Genomic DNA, 17,208 nt, shown 5'->3' on the forward strand with positions numbered 1-17,208 from the left:
CCACACGTCCTTCGTGAGCGGCGAGGCATCTACACATACAACAAATGATGCGTTGGAATGTTGTTGAAGTGCCTTGAAGCAGAGAGAAACACAAGTTTGCTATTCTCATCAACTTCTCGTGCTACTGAGCGCAGGATGATCTGACTCGTCCTCTTGATTTGGATGTATGTCGTACCCTACAGGGTATTCTATTTTGTAATGGGACATGAAGGAAAAGTGCTCTTTAGGGATTGGCTTTGATGGGGGCTATAAATTTTTAGTGTTGGGTTAGACCTGCAGCGTATCACCTGACTGCAGTCACGTGTGCAAGCAGGTATGCTAATGGAATGACATACCCTGCTGACTGGACCCCGTCCGTATCTTCTATCTTCCTCGCGATTTGAATGATATAATCTTAATCTGGAATATTTGACGCTGCCGCGACGATTGAGCCACTCTGAGTTCCATCCTTACCGGGGCGTCGGTCACTATGTCACCGGCGTGCGAGCATGAATACCTTAAAGATGGGTGCTGGATTCAAGGGCGCTTCTATGGCTCCTGGAAATCCGACAAATATCTTGTTCCTCACAGGCGCGAAGTTGCAGGAGTGGTTCCTGCCAAACGCAAAGCTGAAGCGCATCACGTTTAGTGGCGGCCAAACGACTTTCCAATTGCAATTTGATTAGGATCCGCACGTGAATAGCCGACGAGCAAACTGTCCCAGTGGCAACGGGCTTCGAGCTCCGTCGTCAAGGAAGGGCGCCCGGCCTAGGGGAAACACAAACTCAAGTACCGCTTACACGGCGGCGGAGAACGAATTCCTTCTAAGTCTAAAAGAAGGACAGGGCGAGCGGAGCTGGACGACAATCCATCGGGAATTCAACGATAGGTTTTCGGGTCAGCGAACGAAGGGCAGTCTCCAGGTACATTACTACACGAAGCTGAAGGACCGCACAGCATACTAACGTGTAGGCTGGCTGGCGTGCGTTTCTGGCGTGTCCGTGTGCAGGATTCAACGTCAGTCACATGCATATAAGCTTAACAATCAAAGCTACCTTACACCATCAATAAATTTAATCGTCGGAATGGGTTACGACCCGATATGCGGCCCACACGTGACTCTGATGGTACCCCACTCATTTTCCCAAACCATGCACGCCCGTGACACTGTATGTATAGTTCTCATCTCAATAGGTGTGGGATGAATAGTTACGAAAGGCTCTTAAATTATCGGCTATTCGCACTTCTTGTCCGTAGGCGTCGGTATGCATGGCGCCTCAGTCAAAGCACGCTGTGTCATTGTTGAATGACAATATCTCTAATGTTGACAGACAACAGGGTGAAAAAGTTCAAAAAGGGCGAACGGAAAGAAAAGAGGAGAAAGAAAATAAGACACGGCCCTGAGTTCGATGTGGCATCAAATTCTCAGATGCACCGACTACTAATGCTCGTGAGCGCGCTCCTCACCGAGCGTCGTCAACATAAGTCTTCACTCAATTTCCCCTTCCCAGCAAGACCAAATTGGCAACATTCATTCCGGTAATAATGATCCATACCAGCGCCGCAAACACAACGGTGTACCATGAGTTGGCCATCTTGACGAGACCAGTATCGTGTTCGCCTGCCCGCAGAGGCTGTGTGCCACCAACTTGACCGCCCCCTTGGCCAGAGGTAACAAGGTACCGAGCCGCGTCAGGCTGAATCGTCATATACTTGTTCATGCACGTAAAGAAAATTAACGGAGCCGTGACAAAGGGCAGAATAACACTGAGAACAACCTGTGACGCGTTAAGCGCCTCGTTCAGTCCCTTTTTGCCTACCGCGCCTGCAATGATAATGCTGGGCGTGATGCTGATGCTACGGGTCACCAGACGGCGCAGCCAGGGACGAAGCCTCCAGTTCAAAGCTCCCTCGCTCACCATCTGACCAGCAATAGTGCAGACGATGCCTGCCGAGACTCCAGAAAGAAGCAGCGCGAGTGCGAAAATGGTGCCTGCCGCAGGGGAGATGGAGTCTGTGAGCAGCTTGTGGATGCTAAAAATGTCCGCGTCTGGAGCCTCGGGGTTGTTGTACAATGATATACCCGCGACGATAAGGATGGCTGAGTTGACGAACAGGGCGAACGTGAAGAGCGCGGTTGCGAGCTCGACGGACGAAGCTTTTAGCGAATGACGGATGGCCTGAAGCGACGGGACGTAATAGCCATTGTCGACGTTTCCTTCTCCATCCTGATCTCCAGAGTATTCGGTAGGAAGGAGCCCATGTTTTGCATCATACTCCCTCAGACGAGGCTGCACGATACCGGAGCCCAAGTACAGGCTGTGCGGCATGACTGTTGCGCCAAGAATGCCGCAGGCTTGGTAGAGTCTTGGATAGGTATTAGCATGGCATAGAAACCCGGTCGAGTTAGTTGCGAGAGGGGAGAAACCAACCCTTGCTGCTCGACTATCGCACCCGATGGCAAGTAGCCCATGAAAACGTCTCCTATGGACGTATCTTGGACTAGCGAGAGTTGAATGCAGAAACAAACCACTACGCTGAGGACCAAGCCTATAATAAAGTACTCGAACACCCTAAGTCCACTCATGGACCCGTGTGGCCGGTAGAAAAAGAGAATTATCATGACATCAAGGATTGAAATAGCACATCCGGCCACCAAGGGTATCGCGGGAGCGAGCAGGTTCAGCCCGATGGCGAACCCAATGACCTAGAGAAACCCATATAAGTTCCAGCGATAGCCAGCAGCCTTGGCGCCAAGCTACCCGGGTCAACGTACCTCTGCAATGTCTGTGGCAATGATAGCCGCCTCGGCAAAAAAGTAGAGGACATAGTTCAGCCAACGCGGGAGAAAGGCTCGGCATGACTCGGCAAGGTTAAGCCCGGTAACAGTCCCTAGCTTGATGCAGAGGGTTTGGAGGAAGATAGCAAACAGGTTGGCAAGCAGCACGATAAAGAGAAGTCTAAACCGATAGCTGGCTCCGGCGGCTATATCTGTGGCATAGTTTCCGGGATCAACTTGGCAAGTAGAGCGAGTTAGCTGTCCATGTCCCGCTCAGTTCTAACTGTGACTCTTGCACCTGCAGGGCCTTACTGTATGCGACGGCAATCATGAATCCTGGTCCGATAAACGAGCCGAACTTGAGGATGCCATTCTTCAATCTCCTAAAGATGCGAAGGCCTACCCAACTATTGCCAGAAGCTTCACTGTCAGGGTTGGGAGAAGGTGAGCGAAATGGGAGAGGCGCAGAGTCTGTAGACTCTACCGCCTCTCCCCTCCGCGCAGCATGCTGCCCTTTGCTGTCGCCGCCCGTTCCATCGTCATCGGGTGGTGTAACTGAGTTGCAGTCCGACAGCGGCTTGTCGTCTGACCTGATCCTCCGCGTGTTGACCATGCCATTGAGATCTTCGTTAGTCGTCTGATCATTGGAGAGCGGGTTGGGACTCTGATTATGTCCCTCCCCGGCGTAGGACTTATCTGGTCGAGAAACGCAAATCATGTCTGCAGTAGGGCCGGTGATGGTTGGGGTGGGAAAAGGAAGGTCAGGGAGCTTGTGGTATTTGAGGCCTTGTGCGCTCGTTGCTCATCTCGTCTTGACCGCTTTGGGGTGGCGTCATGACCTCCGCTAGCTAAACGTGGATTGGTCTGCTTATTATGCCGGGTTGAACCGGAACGCACATCAGCTAGGATTGCAATTTCCCACAAACCCTAACGGGCCAGAGTGACAGGAGGCTTCACTTTCGAGATGTAGGGCCGTCGCTAGTCCTTCCTGCCGGCATCCTCTAGGTTGGCCGTCTCTAGTAGCTATGCGAGTTGCAGTAGACTGTGGGTATGCCGTTGCTGAGGAAGTTTCGGCGACCCGCTAGCTAGGTCCCCAAAATATAGAAGAGGCTCCCATAGGGTTTTCACCCAAGAAGAAAAGGGAAAAGGACAGGCGAAAGAAGGAAACGGGGAAGGCACATGCAGCCACAGCTAGAATCCGTTCACACCAACCTCATACTCGTGCGGCATCAGCCGGGTCGTCCTAATCCTAGTCCATTGAGGCCCCGCGTCGGTGGAAGTCATTGGATGTGGCAGTCTTTGCTTTGGCGCAACCGCCCCCAATCGCCCAATCATCACGTACCTTTTCGAGACACAACGGGATCAGATGACCGTCGCAACAGAGAGTACGCGGAACAGGAACGCTAGCAAGGCCCGTCCTCCTCCTCATCGTTTACTAAGCTACCGGGCAGCTAACAGAAGTCGACAGTCGTGCCGACCGCCCGTTGTACCTATCCTGTCTTGCTGGATGTGGTTTGGCGAGTTCTTTAATACGTTATAATTCCAAACAAGGGGCATATAGTATGGAGTTACGGTATGGCTAAGTTAAGTCTCTTCTAGGGATAGTAGGCTGATATAATAAAAACTTAGCTAGTAAGCGAGTATAATATTTAATATCTAGATCTTAGCTAGAAGTTTCGCTAGAGATACTAAGTTAATTATAAAAGCTAGCTATAGGTGCAGCTATAAACACTCCCTTAATAGTAAGAGTATAGCTAAGGTAAGAAAACTATAAGCCCCTTTATAGAATCCCTACCGTAACTTAACTTTCGAGGAGTCGTGGTTATTTAAGAGTACGTCCTATAGGATAGGATATATATAGAACGGATATATATAGAACGGTACGGTTAGTATCGAGACTACTAAAAAAGAGCCGTCTCTAATACTAAAGTAAGCTATAAAACGATCGATAGCGATAGGACTATAGTATTCTATAATACAATAAAAAATCCGGCTACGATAGGAGTTACTATATTCTATCTTTAGTAATAATAATTTTAGTTAGATATTAAAGAGAGTCTATAAAACTTTAGCTATTATTACTTATAAAATAATAGCGTTATATCTAGATCTTCGACTAGTATAGAAATACCGCGGTAGTAATAACTAATAGCACGCTTATTAATTCTCCTAGTCTTATAAACTCTAGAGGAATCCTTACGTTAATAAACGCACCGGTAGTAAGAAAAACTACGAATATATTATATAAGAAACTCCACGTAAAGTTAAACTTAATACGGTTAATAGATTTTCGACTCGCGTTTATTATAGTTAGAATACTAGCTAGGGAAGGATATATAAGAACGACGTCTATAGTAGATTACGCGATATCTATACCTTCGTTTATATATACGCCGATAATAGCTTATGCGAGAGCGACGGTATTATTCGTACTATCGCCGTAGAAAACAATAACCGGCTTTTTACGATCTATAGTAGTACCGATAAGAGTCTAGATATAATCCTTCTTATTAATAAGCGAGCTTCGAGAGCGTATATTATTACTAGGAATACTAAGCTTAAATACTAAGGTCCGAACGGCCTTATTATCGTCGCTAGAGACTAGATATACCGAGATACTATACTTCTATAAGGTTTTAACTATCTCCGTAGTATCGGATCGAACTTTATCCTTAAGTCTATAGATTGCCTTTAGCTTACCGTCGATTATAAAGTAAAATATAGTGCACCCTTAAATAAATATTTATTAAATAAGTTTATAGTCCGATAAATTTAGCTAGCGAGAGTTACTAACTCGAAGTTTCTAACCGCCTAAGGTAGTTTCGATACCTTTACTAATTAAACTCTTCGGCTTGGGAATAGTTAAAGTTATAATTCCTATATCCTTAAGGTAGGTAGCTATAGCGACCGAAACCGGGTATTAATTATTTTTAATTAAACCTAGAAAAAGTAGAAGTTTAACCTTATTAATATACTCGTTTCTAATAATAGAGAGCTTTCCTCGAGTTAAGGTTCCTATCTTATTAAACACGATATATAAAGTTTTATAAGCGACTTTAATAGCGTCCGTAGACTTAAAGATAATACCTTTTTCCGCCGCGACTCCGCTAGTAATTATAATAACTATCGGAATAGCTAATCTAATTATATATAGGTAAGAGACGATAAGAATAGTAATAGCGTAAGTAATAGCCTAAATAATAGCTTTAGATCCTCTATAACTACGGATAGCTATACTTATTATAACCTAGATAATAAGCGTAATAATCGTTAATACTATAACTACGGGGATAAAGTAAGATATAACCCGATTTACTAAGTCCTATAACTTAGGCTTCGATAGCTTAGCCTCGTTAACTATCGTAATAATAGCGTAGATAGTATTATTATTAAGTAGATAGTTTAGCTGAATAGTTATAACTCCGGGTCTATTAATAGATCTAGTAATTACTACCGATTTAGGATATTTCTTTACCGGTTTAGATTTACTTATAAGTATAGACTCGTCGATTTTAGAAGACTTAGTAACGATAGTACTATTAGTCGGAATCCTAGTATTTAAAGGAACCTTAAAAGTATCGCTATACTAAAGAAATTAAGTATCGATCTTATGTTTTATTTTAGTTTCTTTATCGACTAAGATAGCTATCGATACTTAGAGTAACTTAATAGAGATAGACTTAATAGCTTTCTAACGAGTAAGTGCTATAGCCTATCGGCCGATTATAATTAGAGTAACTAATAGAGTACTCGTTTCGAAGAATTATCCGGTCGAAAAAGATTTTCTTATAATAAAGTACCTAAAAGAGACTATAAAGAAGATATAGGTAGCACTAATACTTAAAACGATTAAGAAGTCTATCTCAATAACTCTAGAAAAAATAAACGCCTTTAGAGCCTTAGGGTAGAAAGGTCTTACGATAATAAATTAGATAATACTTACTAGTATAAGTAAGGCCGAGGAATAAGCTAACTCCTAGTCGGGAAGAGGAGCTTATACTATAATAAGAATAAGAAACGTTAAGATTATAGAGAGTAATGTTATATATTTAATATAACGGATATACTTACTCCTAGCCTCTAGCGAAGGATTATTATGAGGCGGAGTAAGTTTAATTAGCGGACCTTAGATCTTCTCGGCGAGGTCACGGGCTCTTATAATCTTCGAATTAAATATAACTCGTATTATCTACTTATCTATAAGCGCTATATTAATAATACCTTCCGGCTATATCTAACTTATAAATTTCGAGGGCTTATTAAAGATAAGAAGATCTAGGTTAAATCCTTAGTTCTAAACTCTTTTATATTTAAATTCGGTCGTCCGCTCTAGATATTTTATAATTTCTTTTACTAAGCTAAGGCTAAGGTCGATATTAAACTTAGCTCGTGAGAGAACTAGGCTCGTCTTTAGGTCTTTAATAATAGGAACTATAGCTAGAGTTCGATTAAGCTTTATCTCGTAGCTAGTATAAGTTATACCGGAAATACTAAGAATAATATACTCCTTACCGGTGCTTTACTTCTCTATATCGGTAATAGCCTAAATTAGGGCTTTATTAACCTCTAACCCTTTATTAAGCGCAGAAGAAGAGTAATAGGCATCGGCATAGCTAGTCTCGGGGGGATACTCCTTCGTAAGTTCCCCCTCCGAGTAATAAGACTTAAAATATCTACCTTTAATAGAGGGCTCTTTCGCGGGCTTGTCCTTAGAGTAATAAGAGCCTACGCGGGTAACTATAGATAACTTCTTAGTAAATCTAACGCTTTCGCTAGAGCCCGTGCGTTAGTAAAGGCGGTTTTACGTAGCCTAGTCTTACGTAACGGAGCCGCTACTATAATAAGAATCTAACGAAGTATGAAGAAAGGAGCGAGTAAACGACCTCTTAGAGCATTACTTCCTATCTAACGAATAGCGCTCGCGAATTTAATAATAAGTTTCCTAGCCGAGAGTAATAAAAGTACTATAGATATATCCGAGGGCCTAGAGAGTAACGCTATAGCGATTAAGGGTAGAGGTATTATACTAGCTATATACCTTACCATTAGTAACTCTATTATAAGCTAAGATAAGTTAGTAAGCCCGACTTAGTTTCTATAAGCGCGGCTACTTACTCTTTATCTAAGCGTTTACTCCGGGTATAGCGGTAATACTTATTTTATAGTCCTATATAGCTAAGCGGTTAAGGTATAATATATCGTAATATAAGCTAACCTTACTATAGTAATAATTAGGCGCGTTAGTATTATTATCGGCTTCGTTATCCGCGTATTTATTAAAAGAGTAATAAATATCTAATTTCTCCTAGTTAGGCTCTCCCTAACCTAGGTCTTTAGTCTCGAGAGGCCCGGCGTCGCTATCCCCGCTATCGTAGTAAGAATTCTAGTAACTACTCGTCGCCTTAATCGGAGCCGCGAATAGTATAGCGACCGGCTTAGTAGATAGAGCCGGTGGACCGCAATAGTCGTATCCTATTATTAAAGTACTTTTTTATATTCCTATCCGAATTTCGTGGGTTAGGAACCGAGATAGTGCTGGAAGTCAAGGAAGGTGCAAGAGTTCCACCGGAATTCTTACTTAGTTATAGCCGCTATTACCCGCAGCCACTGTGTGCCCTCCGAGCGGGGTCAGGCTGGCAGCCAACGCGCCTAAATATGACATGTCCTACCACCAGCGGAGATCAGATCACTCGCTCAAAACACCTCAGCCAGCTTACATTTACCGAAAAGACCAAAAAAAAGTCAGAGCCAGGCTCCTCCGCGCTAATCAGGTCAGGACGTCCAACGCGCCTCAGGTCGAAGGTACTGCAACCTCACCTACAGGTACCCTATTCTCCTGTATGAACGCAGCCGCTTGGGCGAGAGCGAGTGGAAGATGCTCTAACCGAGAAGACAGTCTCAGTAGCTCCGCGTCTTCATCGGCTTGTCGAGGACTCCCCCGCAGCAAGCCCACCGATTCGTTCTCGCTCATTTGGCCCACTTCGACGGGTGGGGTCCCAGGGGCTAGCCATGAGCCTACTTTCTTGTTTCGAGTCGTCGCAAGCATCGTCAGAGCTAATTGTGGCATTCGGCGCAGCTGGTTCACTAAAAAAGAGCACCGCATCGTCAGCGTTATCCAGGACCATCAACTACCGCCCGCAGTCCGTACTCTCTAACCACCGCTTAACGAGCGGTAGAACATCGGTCTTGGGGTCATTACAACCGGGAACCCGGCATTCAAGAGCGATAGATACGAAAGACTGGCGAAATCGTTCGACACTGCTCGCGTGCACCCAGAACATGGAGCAGTGTGAGAACTCTCAACCTACCCAACGCCGCCTAGTCCGTACAACGATACCTTGGCCGACTTCCTACACTTCCTGCACCTTGTGGAGGCTGACCGAAACACAGCTGCTCCTTGAGCTTTTCTAGCACGTTGGATCGCCCAATGAAGTCTGTGTTCTCGGCGTAGGGCACCAGAACTGATATCGGACGAACGGCTCGTACTTTTCTTACGTACATGGCACATTGGACGCTGGATCTCGACGGCCACGCTCTAAAGCTCGTTGCGCGAGCCCTCGTAGTATCCCGCATGCTTTTCTATAGTCGTGGTCATGGGCCCTGAACTTGACTATGTCCGAGTGCGTGCGGGCGATGGCACAAATATGCTCCGGCCCGTTCTCCCAAGAGCGGCTGTTTGTCGCCGAGAACTTCGTGACGAGCAGCGCCGGTGGGCCTTGCATCTTCCAGTCACCAGCCGCATTCCGTTCAACTTTAGTGCATGGAATTTCAGCAATGGATTAAAGTATACATTTTGCGCCGTTGGCGACTCAAGTGTCTCGTAGAAGCAGAAAACTTCCGAGTTGCCCTCTCCGCCTAACGCTGTATGGAATTCCCGTTGCTGAGCGGTAAGAACCTGCGAGCTGTGATGCCCGATCGACTCGACAAGAAAGCGGTTCGGCCTACCCGGCCATGGCGATAAGCCAGCCAATATCCATACCAGCGTGAGGGACCCTGAAGAAGACAATTCCGTAGGTTTCTCGGATCAATGTTTTGTGTTCTGGTTTTGCTGATTTTGAAAGAGAAATGAGAGTAAAGTAGATCATTTTGTCTTGTTCTCCATTGAAGTCATGACTTGAATTTACGCTGCTCATAATGCGTCCCAGCTAAACCAACCCAAATTTTCTGCCTCAGAAAAGGAATCAGTATAATTCGGTCCGCCAGGGGAAACAGGTTCTAGTGATGCCGGGCCATCACCCAGGTCTTGAGTAATAGTGCCACAGTCTCCGGCCTCTGGCACTTCTTGCAAAAGGGATGTGGAGCCTAGAAGCGGCTGCGAAAGCCATGTGAAGTCGGAATCGTTGAAGTTTTGCGCCTGAATGTCACTGCTCATTGTGTCGAACAGATAGTTAGTCCAGTTGATATCGGAAGAACTCCGATCCATACTGAATATTGAAGCTGGCGTATGTGGACTTCCGAACAGCCCGACATTGACATTTTCCGAATACTCGCCGACGTTGCAGGTCATTTCGGGAAGCGGTAGCTGCGTGTCGAGATGTTGAAATGCGAAGGGGATAGTGTTGTGGTTCGAGAGTGCTATGGGGATCTCCGACGTTACGTGGGGATGCTCTTGAAGTGGCTCGCGACTGGAGCCGCTGGATTGAACTTCCACTCCATGCATGTTGGGCAAGTTAAGCTCCGTTGAATAATCGGGCTGAGAATTCGTAAGTAATGTCGCATCTAGTGGTGGTTGTTCCTTCTTGTAAGCGCAGGTGCAGCGGCCGCCGTAGTTACAATAGCAGCTGCCTATGTTTAAGAGCCAAGAGTTAAAAGCCAAATAATATTATTGTACCCAGGGAAAACTTGCCTGCTACATTTTCTGTGAAAATTCCCTGTAGTGTGTTACTATTTACTTGTTTTCCACAGCTGCACTTGACGTGAGCGGAGCGCGACCTCCGCAAAGTACGGCAGTGTTGGCATTGCGAGACAGGCCGGCCTTTCTTGCTAACAAGTTTCAGAGGACGTTCTGTTTCAGTCAGTTAAGCGATATGCGCAGGATCCAAGCGTCCGGTTGAGACGCAGCGGCAAATACTGCCCGTACACTTACCATGATGCTGGCAGGTCCTGACCCGGTGGCCACGGACACATGCTTCGCAAGCATAGTTCTGCCCGTCGATTATCATGAAGACCCAGCTGAGGAAAAGAAAAAAAAGCCCAGGAAACACGGAAGATAGTCGTACTTCTCGAAGTCGGCATGTCAAATGTTGAGGCTTTGATAAAACGGTGCAGGAGACACTGGCGGTTGATGTAATCGAGAACACGCTGTTGTCCCCTCCGGGAATGGAGGCATCCCCAATCGGGTAAGGCGCCCTCGCCGCCGTGACCCCGCCACCCATGCTCAGCACCATGCCGCCTCGCCGCCATATAAATGTCCGACCCCTATCCCACCCCTCCGATATATCTTGTCGACCTCGCTTCCTCCGAAGCTGTCCTCAAAATGCTCGCCGCCCTCACTCCTGGGCTAGTGCCTGCGCTAAATTGCAATTTCCGCCTCGTCATGCTACGTGAGGCGGCCCCCAGCGCCGCTTCGCCCAGCATTCTTGCCGCGACGGCTTTCAGAGAGCGTCGCCTCTCCCACCTTCCACTCTGAACCGTGGCCACCTCTACAGCTTCGCCCGTGCAGACTCCGTCAAATTACTAGCACCAGCGCTGCCATCTAGATACAAGGAAGAAAGACACCAGTTGGCAAAATTCTCACGCCTGAATATTTCGTTATAATAGAAAGGCAAGAAGTCATAGGACCGGCCTTGACGCGGCGTTGGCTTTCATTGAGCGTCCTCAAGAAATGGTTTACGACACCGCTTTCCTCTGCCAATCCGATGCCACTTCGCTAATTAACTCCTGAGTCAAATCAATGGGGCACGTCTTGAAAGTCGCCTGGGGATCCGTATAAAAGCTCCCTCTTAAGCTCTGCGTTTTGTTGGGCAGTATCCTTTAAGCGTCGTGTAACCGGCAAGCAACCTATGCTAACAGCTAGAGATAGAAGCTCCTTCCCCTATCCCTCTTAGACGATAATATCTATAGCATCCTTAACTAGATTAAAAGCCGAGTCCTAATCCTATCCGTAATCGTTACTATAGGTAGCGAAGGATATTATTAAGCTTCGGAAGAAGTTAAGGGTTTAAAGTTATTTCCCGACTTTATTAGACCGAAAAAGTAACTTAAGCCTCGATAGATCGCCTTATTATAAAACCTATTCGGCTGCGGCTAAAGCTAAATTCAGTAAGAAATAATCGCTATCGCAATCGGATATTTCGAGTATCTTAAGTAGCATTACTTCCGAGCCATAGAGCGCCGTAATACTTAGCGGATTATATAAGCCGCCGTTAAATATAAACCTCGCCTTAACGGTATACTTAGGGCGAGAGTTTTAACTAGTCTAGTTTCTAATTCGTATAGAGTTTGCTTTATATACTATTACGATAGTATATAGATCCGGCAAAGGCTCGGCTACTATAATACCGATATAGTTAATCTAGTGATAGGATATATAGATAAAGAATTCGCTAAAGCCGCGATTAGCTAGGTCGTATCGGACTATACCTTCCTCCTAGGCTTCCTATAATACCGTTAGGTCGTACTCTACCTCGTTATTATCTTTAGTAAATAGATCCAGAGATACCGGTAGCTCCTTAATTATAATTTATTCGGTAGATAGGAAAGGGCGGTCGTTAATCTTATCTAGTAAAATATATTTTAAGTATATATCCAAAATATATACCTCTAGGCTTAGTAGATTAGATTAGAAACTAGATAATTCGGCTATAACGGGAGGTAGCGTAGTATTTAAGCTAAAGTTTTAATAATAAGCCCACCTTCTTATAATAAAGTCCTTAATAGATTAATACGTAAGGATAACTTAGCGTTTCTTAACGTCGTTAAAATCGACTATAGTAATAAAAGGTTAGATTAAGTCTATAACCCGTTAGTAGTCCACCCGCTCGGCAAGAGTAGCGATAGTCGTAATATCTTGCTCGGCTATACCTAAAGTAGCGGCCTAGGCGAGTTCTAGAATACTTAGCCGTCTACGAGAGGTAGCAAGGACTCGTAAGGCAGTAGCTATAAGATCCTAGCTCTCTAGATCTTTAGAAGCATACCGAGAAAAAAGGCTTCTATATAGGTCCAAGAGCTACGGCGGTTGTGGTATGTTATTGAAAAAAATTTGTATTAGACGAAGTGCCTTTATCTTCCGAATAGCAATAAGTTCGACCATAACTTTGATCTATATGGCGCTTCCCTCAGCCAGGACAGAAAGTTACTTTTATTCTTCTAATTTCCAGCCTCAAAGGCGACAATATTCTTGGATCGCCCGAGGGTTGTTCGTGGAAGAGTGAGGAACCAGCCTCTCATTCTGGAAGTTCACTTCATGTATCCGAGTGCTCATTGATGGATCATTTGAGCTAATGGTGGCTAGAAGCTGGCCGCCGATTAACAGGTCATCGCGTAATCCATAAGCTTCAATATCCATCACCTTCATTCTTTGTAGACTTTAAGGGTCCACAACGTTTAGGTCTTCCTATATCAAGGCACCGTCGGTTTCCCTGAAAAGACAATGTTGCTTAGTCCGATGAAGGCTTGGACCAAAGCAGCGATAAAAGCCGTATGCGAGCACGTAACTGTGCCACTGCATGAAATTTCGTGAGCGCAAAACAACGTCGGTCAGCAACCACTCCGAGATGGGACGACGATGTTGCGAAGCCTAAAGACTCTTCATTCCTAAAATAGTCAGAGCTATTCTATACGAGCATGAATAAGTGCGGCCGTAGCGTGACAGTCACACCTACAGCAACGAAATAGATGATCCAGGCCGCAGGATTTGTTGACTTTAAGCAACAAGTTATCAAAGCCTATGTGTCCCCCTCGTCACTCGATCCACATGAACAAGAGCTTGCGCGCTAGTTCAATCTCGGGTTGAGCTATAGTCTCGAATCTCTGAGTATGATGCCCTTGATAGAGAAGGATGGACTGGAATACGAATAAGTTCGTGAGTTATGCGCCAGTGCTCGGGTTGAGATCTGTACTCTGAAGTACCGTGCCTACTGTAATAGGTTAGTTCCCTTTGCGTGGTCTTTTTTCTATGTGCAGGTCAGTGTTGTGGTAATTTCTAATTGCGCTGTAGATACGTGTGGACAGCGAGAAAGCCGGAGCAGCGACTAACAGCTGCCGGGGCAGATCATTGAAAACCGGTGTATTTAGGGCATACGATCGCGGAGGATACTAGAAACAATACTTCGAGAGCCACAATAGAACTTAATCGCCATCCTGCACCCCTAGAACCCGACCCTTTCCATGCAAAATTCAGGCCTGCAATGGTTGTTGAGGTGCTGACCTCGTCGATGGCTTTAAGTGCTGCTGGCCCTGATGCAACGACCGCAAGGAACCTGGACCAGCTTGAGCGCCATTTACGCTGCAAGTTTGGAGGTCGAGATGAACAACTAATACCATCACTATTGACATTTCGTAGACGGTAGGTAGGCACCATGTCATCCGCAGACTCGTTGCCCATTTCCTTCGCGAAGCCAGCGTTGTATCGCCGTGCCGGCTGTGGGAGGACAAGAGGGGCAGGGGTGTGGGGAGGGCTGCCGGCTGCTTTGCCATTGCCCGAACCGCACTGACGCTCATGCATTTGGCGGAGATCACGAAGCTAACGCCGTCCGCAATAAGATCATGCTCACAATGTGTCCGGCAGGAACGAAATGGTCTGTATCGCAGAGCGCCTGCCTTCTTTGTCACCGCTGCCTTCTTTATCACCGCACTTGAACGACCCAAATCAGCACTACGGGGCTATTAGCTAGAGACAAATCGGCCAATTTTCTAAAGATCGAGTTTCTGAGATCAGCAGAAATTTTCTGTCATGCCTGTTCGCATCACATTTCTGCGCACATGCGTTGCTTTCGACTAATTGCGTTTGCGACTCGCGGCATTTGCATTGGAGACGGCTCCGTCTATATTCCATGTGTCCTCCTTGGTCTATAAAAGTTGTGTTGAGATATGTCTAAAATACCAATCTCAATTCACAGCGTTATTGGAAAAATTCTTTACCGCCTTGGCAGCGCTCTCCTTCCGTTCGCTGTATCGGTCTCCGAACAGTGCGTGATGAGGGCGCATGAGAATCGTGTACTTAACCAACTCCTCCATGCAGTCCACCAGTCTATCACGGTTGCCACTTAGCAGCAAACGAGCCTTACCGCTGCCATCGCCACCCTCATCCTCGAACTACTTGAACGCTGTCGGGATGCTAGACTAGTTCGGGATAGTAAACATCCTTATCCACCGACCCAGAATTCGAAGACTGTTGACGGTGTTAAAGGACTGACTGCCGCCATTTACCTAAACGATAGCCAAGGTTCGGCCCTATGTCGGCCTCACAGAACCAGTGGATAGCGGGATCCAGTCGATCTAGTTCTTGAAGACGGCCGTCAAGTTACCATGCTATTCTGGCGAGCACCAGACGTGTGCATCGCTCCACAGTGACAGCTCGCGAAGTTCCTGTACGGCTGGGTGGTCCGTCGACACGGAATCACGGATAGGAAGCTGCGAAGGATTATAGACGCGCGCGTCACACCCAAGCCGATAGAGAATACGAGCGGCCTTAAATGCTGCCAGCTTGGAATAGGATCTATAATGCGTCAGCTAACGCCTCTGGGCACAAGGTCACATCACTAACCGTTGTCGTTGACTCCCATATAGAACAAGAATCTTGAGTCGGGAGCCTGTCATTTCTAGATTGGCCTGAGCCAAGTCGATAACTGTGTCGAGCTCTAGTTCGGAAACCCAGTCGCTTGCTGTGTCCTCGTGATCCAAGATAAATGGCCTGTATTTAGCCCTGATGTCAGAGTCATCTTCTGCCTCGCCAATTGATAGGTCTAGTGCTGGGGCCACGCTTTTGTTGACCTTCGCAGACTGCGAGAATGACCCATTGGCATGGCTGTGAACCGCTTTCTCGGGCAATAAGGATGACATGACGACGGAAGGAAAAGGAAGCCTATGATATCGCGGCAACTGAGGCCTAAGAGTTGACGAACGCCAGATATTCGCTATGCGGAAGCGAGTGCCCATGCCTGCGTGGGAGCAGTGACTTCAATGGAGATGGGATTGACGAGTTGGAAGCCGCAAGGTATTGACTACCACCTCGCCTAAGCGCATAAACGGGAAATTGCTCTATCCGTGATCAGCTCACAAAGGCGGTTTTGCTAACTCGCTATGGAATGAGCCTGCGTCTTCTCCATTCCTTGACTAGTGACCAATTGCTATCAAGCAGCAATTACGAGTGTAGGCTCTAATACCTTGGCAAGGTTTGAACGGATAGATTACCCGACCCAACCTGGGCCTCCAGCACAAAAGCCACGGACGCGCAAATCGCCCGCAGGGTACACGTGGCTCTGATCTTGACCAATCATAACAGGGGCGTGACACATGTCCCTCTGAAAACGGCGAAGTTTTCAAAAGGGATCACTACTCGTGCCGTGCCCCACCTCGTCTTAGGTGGACGAGGTGGGGTGCGGTACGAGTAACCACTGACACAACTGTTATTGAGCATACCCGGTGGGGCCAGGTGTGGCAGATGCCGTTGTGTAAACACATCACAACTGCGTAGCTGAACTTTGGCTGTGTAGGCAACTTTCATTATCTTGATCGGTCTAGACGCCGCGGTAAGGCTGTCGGTGGTGAAACAATCAGTATATTCGTTGATAATGCTACGATGCCCTGATTCGCGGGCAGCAGCTCTATCCTCGCAGGACAGCCCTGTTAGTCACTTATGATTAGGGTTGGCGATGGGCTCAAAGCAGGCTTGTACGGTTCGTCGAGGTGAAGCTGCAAGAGAGTGGATTTACGTATAGACGGGGTCCGCTGCAACTTACGCTACCGGCGCACCACTGGATGTGCTCAATAATTGATGTGGGATGCTTGACACTAATGCCCTTTCAAAATGGCATTCGCAGATGAATCACAATGAATCCACGTGACAAGTACGGAGCTCGAAGTTTGAACCCACTGCTCCTAGTAGGTTAGGCTTAATGCAGCGTACTAGCGCTGACGAATCCAAAGTAAGACAAGTGGTCTTGTTATATCTCCGCCCTTAACACATCCATTGATGTGAAGTCATCGTGACCCTTTCCCGGATGGCCAGAAGAACACTTCTCCCGATAAATCCGGCAGCCGGTCTGTCGATGGTTATTAAATTGTTCTCTGAACGTGCGGGAAGATCGTCACCTTAATTCCTATCGAGGAACAACGCCCTCTCCAGGCTGTATATTGTCACCATGCCCAGAAAGGCCTGGCTCCGCTCATCCGGAGCGCCCTCGCTCTGACCCGTCCAGGCACTCATTGCTGACTGACGCTCTGCAGATCAGGATACCCGCACCCGCGGCCCGAAACCGAGATAATCAGCGTCGCTCGCGGGCTCGCCG

General features: G+C 46.7%; 5 protein-coding genes across 5 annotated transcripts; all 5 read right to left on the bottom strand.

The window, feature by feature from the left end:
- Nucleotides 1-1,109: 1,109 nt before the first annotated feature.
- On the bottom strand, nt 1,110-3,741 carry F5Z01DRAFT_222851 (metal ion transporter metal ion transporter). The gene is made up of 4 exons (XM_046258236.1): nt 3,071-3,741; nt 2,756-2,994; nt 2,412-2,686; nt 1,110-2,346 (listed from the first exon to the last, which is right to left on the bottom strand). The coding sequence occupies exons 1-4, from the start codon at nt 3,474-3,476 to the stop codon at nt 1,473-1,475; spliced, it is 1,794 nt and encodes a 597-aa protein (XP_046116615.1). The 5' UTR covers nt 3,477-3,741; the 3' UTR covers nt 1,110-1,472.
- Nucleotides 3,742-9,735: 5,994 nt separating this feature from the next.
- F5Z01DRAFT_222914 (uncharacterized protein) lies at nt 9,736-10,597 on the bottom strand. The gene has a single exon (XM_046258237.1). The coding sequence runs from the start codon at nt 10,416-10,418 to the stop codon at nt 9,888-9,890; it is 531 nt and encodes a 176-aa protein (XP_046116616.1). The 5' UTR covers nt 10,419-10,597; the 3' UTR covers nt 9,736-9,887.
- F5Z01DRAFT_660323 (transcription factor) lies at nt 10,200-10,949 on the bottom strand. The gene is made up of 2 exons (XM_046263824.1): nt 10,845-10,949; nt 10,200-10,763 (listed from the first exon to the last, which is right to left on the bottom strand). The coding sequence occupies exons 1-2, from the start codon at nt 10,918-10,920 to the stop codon at nt 10,564-10,566; spliced, it is 276 nt and encodes a 91-aa protein (XP_046116617.1). The 5' UTR covers nt 10,921-10,949; the 3' UTR covers nt 10,200-10,563.
- A 1,041-nt stretch (nt 10,950-11,990) lies between these two features.
- Nucleotides 11,991-12,167, bottom strand: F5Z01DRAFT_625351 (uncharacterized protein; the record flags this gene model as incomplete). Its single annotated transcript, XM_046261416.1, has 1 exon — nt 11,991-12,167. A coding segment is annotated over one exon (177 nt), but the record flags the coding sequence as incomplete, so codon positions are not given.
- Nucleotides 12,168-14,806: 2,639 nt separating this feature from the next.
- Nucleotides 14,807-15,760, bottom strand: F5Z01DRAFT_682512 (flavoprotein-like protein; the record flags this gene model as incomplete). The annotated part of the gene is made up of 6 exons (XM_046265768.1): nt 14,807-14,987; nt 15,018-15,035; nt 15,060-15,127; nt 15,167-15,196; nt 15,251-15,416; nt 15,465-15,760. The coding sequence occupies 6 exons, from the start codon at nt 15,758-15,760 to the stop codon at nt 14,807-14,809; spliced, it is 759 nt and encodes a 252-aa protein (XP_046116619.1).
- Nucleotides 15,761-17,208: the final 1,448 nt, after the last annotated feature.

The sequence above is a fragment of the Emericellopsis atlantica genome (assembly GCF_019669845.1).
Source record: "Emericellopsis atlantica unplaced genomic scaffold F5Z01scaffold_20, whole genome shotgun sequence".
Lineage (NCBI taxonomy): Eukaryota > Fungi > Ascomycota > Sordariomycetes > Hypocreales > Bionectriaceae > Emericellopsis > Emericellopsis atlantica.

Excerpts from the sequence above, each read along its gene's own strand:
- F5Z01DRAFT_222851 (XM_046258236.1), bottom strand. The coding sequence starts at position 3,476 with ATGATTTGCGTTTCTCGACCAGATAAGTCCTACGCCGGGGAGGGACAT. Across the intron at positions 2,687-2,755 it reads TTGCCACAGACATTGCAGAG|GTCATTGGGTTCGCCATCGG; the intron begins GTACGTTGACCC and ends GGGTTTCTCTAG. Across the intron at positions 2,347-2,411 it reads GCGATAGTCGAGCAGCAAGG|ACTCTACCAAGCCTGCGGCA; the intron begins GTTGGTTTCTCC and ends TACCTATCCAAG.
- F5Z01DRAFT_222914 (XM_046258237.1), bottom strand. The coding sequence starts at position 10,418 with ATGCATGGAGTGGAAGTTCAATCCAGCGGCTCCAGTCGCGAGCCACTT.
- F5Z01DRAFT_660323 (XM_046263824.1), bottom strand. The coding sequence starts at position 10,920 with ATGATAATCGACGGGCAGAACTATGCTTGCGAAGCATGTGTCCGTGGC. Across the intron at positions 10,764-10,844 it reads CAGGACCTGCCAGCATCATG|AACGTCCTCTGAAACTTGTT; the intron begins GTAAGTGTACGG and ends TGACTGAAACAG.